This window comes from Meles meles, chromosome 13 (genome assembly GCF_922984935.1).
Source record: "Meles meles chromosome 13, mMelMel3.1 paternal haplotype, whole genome shotgun sequence".
NCBI lineage: Eukaryota > Metazoa > Chordata > Mammalia > Carnivora > Mustelidae > Meles > Meles meles.
In genome coordinates this window covers 44,149,530-44,163,997 of record NC_060078.1, presented here as the reverse complement: position 1 = coordinate 44,163,997, position 14,468 = coordinate 44,149,530, and the positions used below count along the sequence as shown (strand labels likewise).

General features: G+C 37.2%; 2 protein-coding genes across 3 annotated transcripts in view; one reads left to right on the top strand and one right to left on the bottom strand.

The window, feature by feature from the left end:
- Positions 1-14,468, top strand: part of GRID1 (glutamate ionotropic receptor delta type subunit 1) — a 705,186-nt gene that overhangs the window by 495,995 nt on the left and 194,723 nt on the right. The window lies entirely within an intron of this gene.
- LOC123954864 (60S ribosomal protein L37a-like) lies at positions 3,017-3,694 on the bottom strand. Its single transcript, XM_046026170.1, has 2 exons — positions 3,659-3,694; positions 3,017-3,276 (listed from the first exon to the last, which is right to left on the bottom strand). The coding sequence occupies exons 1-2, from the start codon at positions 3,677-3,679 to the stop codon at positions 3,019-3,021; spliced, it is 279 nt and encodes a 92-aa protein (XP_045882126.1). The 5' UTR covers positions 3,680-3,694; the 3' UTR covers positions 3,017-3,018.

Below are 14,468 nucleotides of genomic sequence, written 5' to 3'. Positions count from 1 at the left end.
TACAGTTCCCAAGAGTTGGGCGCTTGCCCCACATACCACACAGGGCTGCAAAGAGAAGCACCAGAGTGAGTCAGGCCCCAGAGCAGGCAGGAGAAAGAGCTTTTATTGTGGTTCTTGCAGGAACAAATAGGTGAGGCAGAGGAAGCAGGCTCAGGATTGGTAGTTTGAACTGACACAATGTCAGTGGGCTCTGGGGTGTAGGGGCTGCTCCTGGTTGTCAGCTATCTCCCCCAAGGATGCGGGCAGAGGAATAGTAGCTCAGAGTGGAAGAGCTCCATAAAGCAGGTGGTTGGGGGTGGGGGGGTGGCGGGCTCTGGATTGGTTAGTTTGCATATGAAAGGCACTCCTGCGGGAGAGTCATTTATGTTCCCTGGGTATTGGTCAGCCCTGGGAGGAGCAGTTTCTCTTCAAGGATTAGCAGGACCCTAGGTGGCAAAGCTTCAGAAATACAGAAACTAAAAAGACATGATTAATATATGTTGATGTATAATATGCCTCCTAAGACTATTTCACGCTGGGTTTAGGAATTCTGTTGTTGAAGGCACTGGAGCTGTTTGCAGATTTTGTCTCTCACCAATAACATGGCTACAAACATTCTTAGATACATCTTTTAGGGGGACATATATATGTCTTTCTGTTGGGTATATCCCTGAGAGTGGAATTACTAGGCCAGAAGGCATGCGTATGATTAACAGATCCCGCAAACATTTATCTAAAGGGCTCGTTAGCAGTTTTATTCCTGGAGGTGGTTCCTAAAAGCTGTGGTTGTGCTTCACTGACCCTCCGCGAACTAACACGGGTTGTTAGTCTTTTTACAGGCTGGCCATACTGGTGGGTGGGTAATGGTTTCTCACTGTGGTGGTTTCATTTCCATGATGGTTAATGATGTGGAGCTCCTTTTCATGTTTTTCTTGGTCATTTGGAGATCTTTGTGAGGTGCCTGTTTAAGTCTAAATGACTTTTTAAAAAAAATTTGGCTTTTGGCCTTTTTCTTAGTAATTTGTAGGTGAACCAGATATATGTCCTCCGCAAATATATGTATATATATATATATATATATTGGCATTGTTCTCACACACTGTGCCTTGTATCTTTCTTGCTCTTAATGACATCTTCTAATGAACAGAAATCCTGAATTTTAATGTAGTTCATTTTATCCAATTTACCACTTAAAAATCTATTTGTTTATTAAATTTGGTGTGCTGTTTAAAAAAAGTGTGTACCTATTTAAGAACACGAAGCTGTCATCCTATGTTTTCTTGTTTTACACTGCTCATTTGTGTCTGCATAACATCTGGAAGTGATCTCTGTGTAATGTGTGTTTGGAGGCAAGATGCATTAAAAAAATATAGGTATTTGATTGACCCAATACTATTTATTGAAAGAATAAACTCTTTTCCCTACTGCTTTATCATACTCCCTTTCTCAGAGGTCAGGTAACTGTATGTTGTGGGTCTGGTTTTGGACATCCTCTTCCATTTCATTTGGCCATTTGTATGTGTACCAGTATCATACCATTCTAACAATCAACGTTTTTTCTTTTTGTTTTGTTTTGCTTTTGAGAGAGAGAGCATGCAAGCAAGGGTGGGAAGGGGTGGAGGAGGCAGAGGGAGAGAATCTTAAGCATGACTCCATGCCCAGCACTGAGCCCAATGTGGGGCTCAATCCCATGATCCTGAGATCTTGACCTGAGCTGAAATCAAGAGTTGGACATGTAACTGGCCGAGCAATCCAAGTGCCCCAACAATCATAGTTTTATAATAGCTCTTGAGTGCTGATAATGGAAGTCCTCTAGCTTTCTCTTTTTTTTCAAGATAGACTTGACTATTCTTGGCCCTTTGAATTTCTTCATACATTCTAAAATTCGATTTTTATTTTCTGCAAAGAAACCCTGAAATTTTGATTGAGATTGCATGGACTTCAGATCAATTTAGGGAGAATTAACATCTTACCAACATTGAGTGTGTGAACATACTATACCCCTCAATTTATTTAGATCTTCTTCAGTTGCTCACAGGAAATTTTGTGGTTTTTACTTAGAGATCTTGAGTAACTTTTGTTTGATTTTTTCCCCCAATACGTTATTATTTGTGATTATATTACAAATAGTATATATTCAAAATATTTTTTACTTGTTTGTTGTATGTATATAGAACTGTTATTGGTTTTGCATATTAAACTTGCTTTTAGTGAACTATTCACTGATTTATTCTAATAGTTCACCTGTAGATTCTTAAGATTTTCTACATACATAGTCATATCATATATGAAGAATGGGAGTTTGATTTTTTCTTTCCCATTTTTATGCCTTTTATTCCTTTCTCTTTCCTTATTGCACTACTTAGGGTCTTTAATTCAAGTTGAATAAATGTAGTGATAGTGGGCATTCTTGTCCTTTTCTTGATCTCAGAGGACAGCCTTTTTATAATGCACAATTTTGCATTATGTTTGCTACATATTTTTGGTATGCGCTTGTTTTAATATTGAGAAAATTCCCGAGTTCATGCTTTGCTAACAGTTTTGTCAAAAAGGAGTATTAAGAGGCACCTGGGTGGCTCAGTGGGTTAAGCCTCTGCCTTCGGCTCAGGTCATGATCCCAGGGTCCTGGGATCGAGCCCCAAGTCCGGCTCTCTGCTCAGCGGGGAGCCTGCTTCCCCCTCTCTCTCTGCCTGCTTCTCTGTCTGTTTGTGATCTCTTGAATAAATAAATAAAATCTTTTAAAAAAAAGGAATATTAATTCAGTCAAAGGTTCTTTTGCAACTGTCAAGATAATTATATAATTTCTATTTTAACTTTCTCCTGTAAATGTGGTAAGTTACACTGACTGATTTTTTTTTTTTACTTTTTTTTCCCCAACAAAAATTAGAAGGATTTTTAATTTCCAAGTGTTCTGAGAATGCAAAATTAATGCAACATAAATTGAAAGATCTAATTAATAAATTTAACAAGCCAAAATAATTTTGTTACACAAATTAACCCATTTGTTATAAGCTAGCAATGTTTCAAATGATGGCGCTTCTACTGGTCTTTCAACTCCTTCAGTCTTCTGATGGCAGACTTTACTGTGACGGGAGAAGTGGTGTTGTAGGTCCAGGAGCCACCAGCGACGGTTTTCATGCAGGAGCCACAGTGCCAGATCCCCACAGCTCGTCTTTTCATCTTGGTTTTGCCACAGAAGGAGCAAGTGTACCTGGCGTGCTGGCTTATCTCAACCTTCTTCACCATCTTCCTGAGGGAGGCACCATAACGGGTCCTGCATTTGCCCACGATTCCGACCTTCTTTTTTTTTTTTTTTTTTATTTGTTTATTTACAGCATAACAGTGTTCATTGTTTTGGCATCACACCCAGTGCTCCATACAGTACGTGCCCTCCCTATTACCCACCACCTGGTTCCTCAACCTCCCACCACCCCGCTCCCCCGCCCCTTCAAAACCCTCTGGTTGTTTTTCAGAGTCTATAGTCTCTCATGGTTCATCTCCCCTTCCAGTTTCCCTCAACTCCCTCTCCTCTCCATCTCCCCATGTCCTCCATGTTATTTGTTATGCTCCACAAATAAGTGAGACCATATGATACTTGACTCTCTCTGCTTGACTTATTTCGCTCAGCATAATGTCTTCCAGTCCCGTCCATGTTGCTACAAAAGTTGGGTATTCCGACCTTCTTGGTGCGTTTAGCCATGTCGCCTCAACCTAGGTCTGAGCCCCAAGAGCTTTTTTTGACTTTTTGAGGCCACTCATTATTTCTCTTCTCTGGATCAGTTCTACACCTTGCTGTTTTGATTCGTACTATTTTACAATATGTTCCAGTATTCGGAAAGGTTGATACCTTCTGATTTCTCTTTTTTTTTTCAGAATATTCTTTAAATTAAACTTTTATTCAGAGATTAGCAATAATTCACCATCCCTTGTAAGAAATAATAGAGAAAAATCCAGAGATCCAGGACAGCCTTTATTAAGTTTCTCGCAGTGGCGGCGCCTTATAATACTTGTGTACAGTAACACAATGAGGATATTGATACTGATAGAGTTAATGAATCTGATTCAGTTTTAGATTTCCTCAATTTCATTTGTACTTATATCTGTGTGTGTTTGCTCTGGGAGTTATGATAAACATATGTGACTTATCAGAGTCTACGCATATCAACATTTTGTCACATCAAGTGATGTCTGGAAATCTGACTTTCATTTAAATGGCTTTTCCTTCTTCACTTTTTTTTCTTTTTTTAAAGATTTTATTTATTTATTTGACAGACAGAGATCACAAGTAGGCTCCTTCTTCACTTATAAATATCATTGTTTTGCTTCTTAGCTGGTGTTGTAATTTATCCTTTAATCATCAAATATGATTTATAAAACTCATGGGGAAGACAGTCTATTGTATATATTCCTATGATTGCTCTTTTTTTCCTCTTCTCTCATATTTCCGATGCAAGAATTATTCTGTAATTCTAAATATTCTAAATTCTAAATTCTGTAATTCTGAATATTCTGTAATTCTAAAATAAACTTCCTTTGGCAATCTTTAAGGATCTGCTAGCCATACATCTTTTAGTTTCCCTTCATTGGATCATATCTTTATTTCCCTCTTCATCCTCGAAGGGTAGTTTTGCCAGAAACGTAATTTGTGGATGAGAGTTCTTTTTTTCCCTCCCGAGAACTGAGAAGTGGAGAAATGTTGTGCCATCCTCTATTGGCCTCCGTGATTTCAGACGAGAAAGTCAATGTCATTTAATTGCTTTTCTTCTGGATGGTTTTTCTCTGGATGCGTAAAAAAAAATTTTTTTTCATCTTTAGTTTTCAGAAGTTTTATTATGATGCCTCTTGATGTAGATTTCTTTGAATTCATTCTCTTGGCAGTTTCTGTGTTCTTGAATTTATAGGTTTATATGTCTTTCATGAAATTCAAGAAATTACTAACAATACTTCTTCAGCCCCATTCTTTCTTTTCTCCTTCCAGGATTCCAGTGGAATGAAGTTGAGGTCTTTTGTCCCTCAAGTCCCTAGCAGAGGTCCTATTCATCTCTTTTGCAGTCGGTGTTCTCTCTGCCACTCATGCTGAGGAAATTTCATTGCTCTGTTCTCCAGTTGCTGATTCTGTTTTCTGTCATTTAAATTCAATGATTGATTCCATCCAATGGGTTTTTAAATTTTTATTATATTTGTTTCAGTTCCATGATTTCTTTTTCATTCTATTTTGTATTCTCTTTGCTGAGCTTTTCTACTTTTTTTTTCATTTGTTTCAAGAGAATTTGTAATTGCTTGTTGCAACATTTTTATGATGACATTTAAAATCCTTATCAAATAATTCTAACATCTCATCATCTTGGTCTTAGCATTAGTTATTTTTTTCTCATCCAATTTGTGATTTTCATGGTTCTTGGTATGATGGATAATTTTTTTTTATTATATTTTGAACATTGTGGTAATTATCTTACAAGGCCATGTTCCATTTAAATCTTTTATTTTACTAAGGAGTCCCCCTCTTCAGTTTTGGCACAAACGTCTGTCCTACTTTTCTCTCCTATGCTTCCAATGACTACTTAATTTTAAGAGTTGATAGTATTTGGTCTACTTAATTTATCTGGTGCTTTTGGGGGAAAGCGAATGGGTTTCTCTGGATGAGTCACCTGGTACCTCTTGTTGAAGGAAGGGAGTCTCTGGCCTATGAAGCTGAGGACCACTTCTCAGGCTAGACATTTGTGGTCAGATTGCCCTGCCTCTGGGGAAATGAGGGTGCCTCCCTGGTTGAGCCCTGACTGTGGGAGGATTTACCCTTTTGATGCCACCTGGTGGCTGTCAGTGGAGGAGGGCATTCTCAGGCCTATAGGGACAAAGATGCCTCATGGAACAGGCACTGGTGGAATCACCCCTGTTACTTTTGCCCAACTGCCCAACTGTGTCTCACAGTGCTTCAGGGGAGGCTCAGGCTAACGTGGAAGAGAAGGATTGTCTAGGCTATGCCATTTGTTGCTGAGGAGCTCCTGGGGGGTTCCCTGGCCAGTGTTTCTGGATTGGACTGGCTGGGGAAGCATGAACATCCTTGGGCTACCTCCAATTGCTAGATTAGGAGTTCCCAATTCCAGGCCTGAGATGCTTTCTTCTGTTGGTTGGGGACCAAAAGACCCTCTGCCACTCTGTGCTTCCAGTCCTGAGTTCCCTAGCCCATGTGCCTTCATCTCTCCATCTTTCAGAGGTCTCCTTTTGTGTTCTCCTGCATCATGTCCAAGGCTTCTAGTTGTACTTATGTTACTGTGATATGCTATTCTTTTCAGTGGCTTCTTGATATGTTTGGTTACATAAAGTATTTTTTGGTTTTCTTCTTTTCGTTTAAAGCTACTAATAACCTTCTTAGTACACTACAATCTAGGTTTTTGATGGGTGATATTTTGTCTGTTTACATTCCAAGTAATGGCTAATCTCTTTGCGTGTATGGTCATCATTTTCCTATTCATTTTCTATTCGATCCACATGCTTCATATTCTTTTTTTTCTCTTCTCTCTCTCTCTTTTTTTGCCTTGATCTGGTTTATTTTTATTTTTAATTTTTAAAAAACGTTTATGTGGTTTATTTTAAAAATATTATTTTATTTTCTATTTTATAACTGTTGAATCTACGTGTAGTTTTTAAACCCCGTAAGTTATTACTATTCAGTTTGTACAATCGATATTTTTATATTATATACACGTAAGTGCTCCCTCCTATTTTCTGGAAGAGATTGTGTAAAGTAGTGATTATTTCTTCCTGAAGTGTTTGGTGGATTTCATCAATGAAATCATCGATGCCTGAAATTTTCTTTTTTGAAAGTTTTTTTTTTTCCTTTTCGTTAAAGATTTTATTTATTTATTTGACAGAAAAAGAATGGGCACAAGTAGGGGGAGCAGCAGACAGGGAGAGGGGAGAAGCAGGCTCCCTGCTAAACAGAATACTGGAGGTGGGGCTAGATCCTAGTACCCTGGGATCATGACCTAAGCCAAAGGCAGATGCTTAACTGACTGAGCCACCAGGTACCCCCCCAAATATATATTAAACACATAAAATTTGTCATTAAAAATCCTTTCAAAGGGTTCCTGGATGGCTCAGGTAAGTTTCTGCCTTCGTCTTAGGTCATGATCTTGGGGTTCTGGGATCAAGCCCTGTGTTGGGCTCCCAGCTCAGCGGGGAGTCTGCTTCTCCCTCTCCCTCTGCTCCCCTCTGCTCTCTCACTCTCGAATAAGTAAATAAAATCTTTGAAATATATATTGATATTCAGGATATTCTGGTTATCTATTCCTTCATGAGTGGATTAGGGTAGTTTATGCCTTTCAAGGAACTGGTCCTCCCTACTTAAGTTGTTTAATTTATGAGCATATAATTATTTATAATATTTACTTGTTATTTTAAAGTCTGTAGTGATAGCTCATTTTCACTGAGGATATTGGTGATTTGTGTCATTATTTCTTCTTCAGTCTGACTAATTTTATCAAAAGCCTGAGTTTTTCAAAAGCCTACTTTGGGTTTCATTGATTTCTCTCTATTGTTTTTCTGTTTTTCAAATTCAATGATTATTTCTCTTATATTTATTATTTACCTTCTTTTGTTTGTTTTGGGTTTAATTTGCTCTTCTCCTCTAAGGTGAAAAATTAGATTACCTATTTTATGTCTTTAGTCTTTCTCTACTACGAGCTTTTAATGCTATATATTTCCCCATAAGCACTGCTTTGGCTACCTTCCATAAAACTTGATAAGTTTTGCCATTATCCATCCATTTATTTTCAATTTGTCTAGCATTTTTGTTTTAATTATAACTTCTATGGGGAGCTCATCGTAGAGTCTTACTTTTTGTCCACCCTGTCAATATCTGCTGTTAAATTGACGTTTTCAGACCATTTCCACCTTAGCTAATTATTGATAGAATTGGATTTATGTCTACAAGTTTGTTAGTTATTTTATTCTCGTTTTATCTTGGTATTTTGTGCCCCCTTTCTTCCCTTCTTTTGGATTATATATTTGAATATTTTTAATGTTCCATTTTAGTTTATTTATTTGATTCTGGGGGTTAGCTCTTTGTATCAATATTTAGGGGCCTTATTTAGGGATATATTGCTCTATATATCTATAGGTCTGTATCTGTATCTATCTGTATCTCACAGTTTACTTTTTGAGTTAATACTGTTCTGTGTTACATAAACTGTAACATATAGGTTGTAACATATAGGTTCCTATGACTCTCTCAGTTTATCTTTAGTTTACTTTGTGTTACAGGTGTCACATATATTTGCATACGTTGGTAACCCTCCCATACAATATAATGACTTTTGAATTTTAGCAGCCATACACATTTAAGAGTACTTCAGGTGGGGGAAAAAAGTCTTGAGATATTTACCACTTGTTTTATTCTCCTTTACCCCCAAAGAGCCATGTTTCCCTTTGAAATTGTTTTCTTTTAGCCTGAAATGATTCCTTTAGCATTGTTTATATGTAGTGCAGGTCTGCTGGCAAAAAATTCTCCTAGTCTTTCTTTTTCTGAGATTTTAATTCTTCTTTATTCCTGAAGGATATTTTAACTTTGTAAAGAATTTTAAGTTGATAGTTTTTTTATCCTGGCCTCTGCATTCTCTGGGAGAAATCCATGGTCATCCCACTCCTGATTCCCTTGTATATAATGTGCTGTTTTCCTCTGGCTGCTTTCAATTTTTTTTTCCTTTTGTTTTCAGGAACCTGTTTAAGATGCATCTAAGCAGTTTTCTTTGTGTATATGCTTTTTAGGAGTTTATTGAGTGTCTTGAAATTGTAACTGTCTCTTTTACCAATATTAGGAAATTTTCTGCAGTTATTACTTTAGATATTTTGTGTATGTGTTGGGAGAAAAACTTTTTCTTTCCTTCTAGGGTTCCAACAGCACATATATCAATATGGATATTTCTAATGTCCAACAGGTTTCCAGGCTCTTTCCTTTTCAACCTTTTCTGCCCCTATTTGTTTTTCGGGTTGAATAATTTTTGTTTCGTCTATGTTCAGGTTCACTAACTCTAGAGCAGTGATGGGTTTCCATGCTGCCTTTAGGTATCACTGCTGTCACCACCACACTGATCATAGTAAGGACTCTCTTAGGGGTAAAATGGAGCAGGAATAGAGGGGAGAGAAATATATATAATTTTATGCACATGCATACACATGCAATTAATATAACATATATCTCTATCTGTGTCTAGGCTACATGTTTGTCTATGTCTGTATGGGGTGGGGGGAGGGAAATTCATCTGTGTATAGTTTGCTTCTCTAAGTTTTTATTCCCGTTCACATTCTGCCTACATATTTTGTCACCCGTTGGAGTCCTCAGGTAATTGTTTTCTGCATTTTCTCTAGAAATTAGAGTTCCATCAAGCAGGAGTTATGGGCTATAGTAGATTTATGGCAACATTGCAGAACTAGAACTCCAGTCATATGTATTTTAAATAAATTAAGAAAAGAAAATAAAAAATAAAAATGCTTCAAATTGCTATCTATAAGAGGGTTTCTACAACCACTTTATTTCATGGCCATTATCACAAAGTACCTCGCCATCATTTCTTGAAGTGTATTTTCACTGGGTACCAAATTCAAGTTTCCAGTTATTTTAAAAAATACTTTACAAATGTAATCTCATTAGTCTTTTTTCTACCTAGATTTTATTTTGAAAAGTCAGTCATCAGTCTTACACCTCTTCAGGGAGAGTGTGTGTGTGTGTGTGCGCGTGTGTATGTGTGTGTGCGTGCGTGCATGTGTGTGCGTGTGTGTGCGTGCATGTGTGTGTGTGTATTTCCAAGTTGCTTTTTTTTTTTTTTTTTTTAAAGATTTTATTTATTTATTTGACAGAGAGAGATACAAGTAGGCAGAGAGGCAGGCAGAGAGAGTGAGAGGGAAGCAGGCTCCCTGCTGAGCAGAGAGAGCCCGACGCGGGACTCGATCCCAGGACCCTGAGATCATGACCCGAGCCGAAGGCAGCGGCTTAAACCACTGAGCCACCCAGGCACCCTCCAAGTTGCTTTTAAGATTTTCTCTGTCTTCGATTTTCAGAAGTTTGAGTGTAATGCATCTAGGTAGGTATAGTTCCCCCCCCCCCACTTTATCCTGCTCTATTTGTTGAGTCAATGGTTTGATGTATTTCATTAGATTTGGGAAATTCTCAGCCTTTATTTCTTTTAATATTGCTTGTGACACTTTGGCTCCCTTTTTCAGACAATTAAACATTTATTAGACATGGTTAACAAGAACCCACATCTTCTGTACTATATTTCCCTCTTTTTTTCCACTCTCTGAGCTTCATTTGAATATTGGGTATAAACATGTCTCTGAGTTAAATAGTCCCATCTTCTCTTGGGTCCTGTTTTTACACTGATTCAGTGAATGTCTAATTTTACATTTTTGTTTTACAGTTCATGACTGTCTTTATAATTCTTTTTTATGGGTTCAAATTATCCATGCAAAAAATTTCAAATTTATATCCAGGTTCTTTCTCATTTCTTCTGTTTTTCTTAACATATAGATGTGACCTAGATTTACTGTTCATTTTTAAATCTTGGTCTGTTATCACCAATATTCATCTACTAATGATTTAATTTTATTAGCTGTTTTATCCCTCGATTAATTTTTTTAAAAAAATTAGACATGTATAGTAATAATTTTTGTTTTATCCTCAGCTGTGGGAGATATTTGTAGGGTGTAGTTTATATTATGTTTCTCTGATGATTGTGAAGTGCTGTGCTCAAGAACATCTGAGTTACTAACAAATCATCTTGATACTATTGAGGTTTGGTTTTAGAATTTGTTACAGTGGTTCTTTTTTAGATTTTACTTATTTATTTGAGATAAAGAGTGAGAGAGAGAGAAAGCAAGCATGAGTAGGGGAAGGGAGAAGGAAAAACAGACTCTCCACTGAGCAGGGATCCTGATGCGGGGATCCATCCCAGGACCTTGGTATCATGACCTGAGTTGCAGGCAGATGCCTGAGTGACTGAGTTACAGTGATTCTATTGGAGGTCTTTCCCTCACTCTTGTAACAGGATTCTTAAACTTAGGACATGGCCTCCTGGGGTTTCAGTTGAAAGTGACTGGTATTCATCAAGATACTGAAACTCAAGTTTTTAGCCTACAGTTTAACACGTCTCTAGCATTTTATTTTATTTTATTTTTAATATTTTATTTATTTATTTGACAGACAGAGATCACAAGTAGGCAGAGAGGCAGGCAGAGAGAGAGGGGGAAGCAGGCTCTTCCTCTGCCGAGCAGAGGGCCCAGTGCAGGGCTTGATCCCAGGACCCTGAGACCATGACCTGAGCCAAAGGCAGAGGCTTAACTCACTGAGCCACCCAGGCACCCCATCTCTAGCATTTTATATCCTCTGAAATATCTGCTCATTTCTCCATCCTCCCAGTGGGTCAATCACATCCTCTTTGCTTCTTTGCAAGCTAGATACACATTTTAGGAGTGATCTAAGAACTTGTGGATAACCTTTACAGAGATATTTTGTACTTTCTCACTTCAGCTTCTTTCCCTCTCTTAACACACTTGAGAATTTTATTTTACCTCCGTACCACAAAGTGTTCCCTCCATCTGGTGAGGCTGCCGTTCCATGCTGTTGTTTGATTTCCACGGAAAATGGATTAACAGTGTCTTCAGGTAAGTAGATCTAGTGTGACTATCAGGCTCTTCTCATGTTTTTTTCATTATCTCAAATGCAGTCTCGTATTGGTTGATATATAAAGGCCTAAAAACAATTATTTTATACATTCGAATAAGTTTTATAGTTGCTTACTATGGTAAGTTATGTTATTTTATGATTCTTCCACATATTTACTCATGCCCCCCCACCCCAACTTGACAGGTTGTTCAGCTTCAATAGTTTTGAACTTTCCAATAAGGGTATGGTGTTTTATACCTTGTTGTCTATATGGTTTCCTGTTGTATACAACTTAACTTTTAAATTCAACATTATGGTAATGAAGTTTGTTATATGTAGCCAAGTTGTTTACTTTTTAGGGATGTCTAATATTTTATTTTCTGGGTATATGATTTTTTTTTATCTATTTTCCTGAACATGGACTCTTGATTTATTTCTAGTTGTTTTTGTTCCTTCTTATAAACCTTACTGTTAGGAGCATTATTTGGCATGCATGTGTTTAGATGTAAGAGCTTCCCTTGACTGTGTATAGACATGGAATTGCTGGGTTATGAATGATCAACTTAAAAACCAACTTATGACAATAGTTTATTTTCCAAAGTTGTTGTATTAATTTATACCACCGGCAATGTATATGATAGCCCTTTGATCCACATCTTCTTCACCCCTTACTATTTTTTTGACTTCTTACTTTTGCCAGTTAAGACTGTAAAATAGGGGCATATTTTGATCTTGATTTGTATATTGCGGATCACTGTAAAGAATGAGCATCTCATCACATTTATTTAGCATTCATATTTCCTATTAATGTTTATTTCTCATTTTTTCTCTTTATTATAGATTATTGGATTATTTCTGACTTTCTCACTATTAAGTACCTTGTTCTCCAGTGTTTTTCAGTTGTTCCTGGAGCTTACAACTTTCTGGCTTTCAGTCATGCACCTATCATCCATGATTTGTATCAGGGTTTTTTTCCCTCCATCCTCTCTTAAAAAAAAAAAAAAAGATTTATTTATTTAAGAGAGAGAGCATGAGCAGGAGGGAGAGGGAGAGAGAATCTCAAGCTGACTTCATGCTGGGGCCAGGAGCACAACATCAGGCTTGATCCCCTGACCATGAGATGATGACCTGAGCCGAAACCAAGAGTCAGGCATGCTTGACCGATTGCTCCTCTCAGGTGCCACATTTTCCTCCACCTCTTTAAGGTATCTTTAAAATAATAAATTCTTAGTGAGATTGATTTCTCTTTACTTTTAAAATTTAAAATTTAAATTTAAAATTAAAAATAAAAAAAATATATATGTATTTATTTATTTGAAAGAGAGAGAGAGTGTGCATTCACACATGGAAGGGAGGGGCAAAGGGAGAGAGAGATCTCAAGCAGACTTCATGTTGAGTGCGGAGCTCCATGCAGGGCTTGATCTCACAACCCTGAGATCTTGACCTGAGCAGAAACCAAAAGTCTCATGCTTAACTAACTGTGCCATGCAGGCGGCCCTAAAATTAGTACTTTTTGTCTAAATCGAAGGTAAAAAGGTATTTTCAAGAAAAAGCTTTTTAAATTTTATTGAGATACAATTTGCAAACAATAAAATGCACCCATTTTAGTTGGACAGTTGGATGAGGGATGATAGAAGTGTTCATCCAGATATTCACCACTCTGTTGAAGGAGTGGAACAGTCCCATGCCCCTTTGAATTCAGTGTCCGCCTCTGTTGAATACAAATGTTGATCTCATGTCTGTCACTACAGAATAGTTGTGTCTATTCTGGAACATGTAAATAAAGTGCATAGTCATCATTTTTATCAATGTTCTTAGCCTAATGTTTTTGAGTTTTTCTATGTAGTTTTGTATATGAGTAGTTTGTTCCTTTTTATTGATGAATTGCGTTTCATCATATGAATATAAGCACAATTTAATGGACATTCAGAGTCTTTCCAATTTTGGATCATGAATACAGCTACTAAGAACATTCACATACAATTTATCACATGGATGTGAACTTAAACTTTTATTTCTCTTATGTAAATATCTAGGGGTATGGCAATTGTGTGTCTAGCTTTATAAGAAACTACCAAACTGTTTTCCAAATTGATTATACCATTTTGCAATACCATGACAATGTGTGAAAGTTCAAATTGCTCCTCATTTTGCTAAAACTTCGTATGGCTACTAAATTTTTGTCATTCTAGCAGTTGTGCGGTGGTACCTCTCTTTTCTTTTTTTTTTTTATTTTATTTTATTTATTTGACAGAGAGAAATCACAAGCAGGCAGAGAGGCAGGCAGAGAGAGAGGAGGAAGCAGGCTCCCTGCGGAGCAGAGAGCCCGATGCGGGGCTCGATCCCAGGACCCTGAGATCATGACCTGAGCCGAAGGCAGAGGCTTTAACCCACTGAGCCACTCAGGTGCCCCGGTACCTCTCTTTTCAAATTCCTCTTCTGTAATAACCAATGATGTTGAGCACCTTTTTATGTACTTCTTTGCAATTCCTAATGTGTTCTTTTCTGAAGTATCTATTCATATTTTTTGCCCGTTTAGAATATTGGGTTGCTTGTCTCCTTTTGTTGTGTTGTATGATTTCTCTAATATTCTGGATACCAGTCATTTGTTGATATAGATATAAATATAGATATATTCTAATCAATATATTCTCTTTTTATTTCCTTAATGGTGTTCTTTAAAGGCTGTAAGTGTTTAATAGTTACGCAATCCAAGTTATCTTTTTTTTTAAATGACCAGTATCTTTTGTTTGATATATATATAAACAAATCTTTGCCTGCCACAAAACTACAAGTATTGTCCCCTGGATTTTCATCTAGAGGATTTATG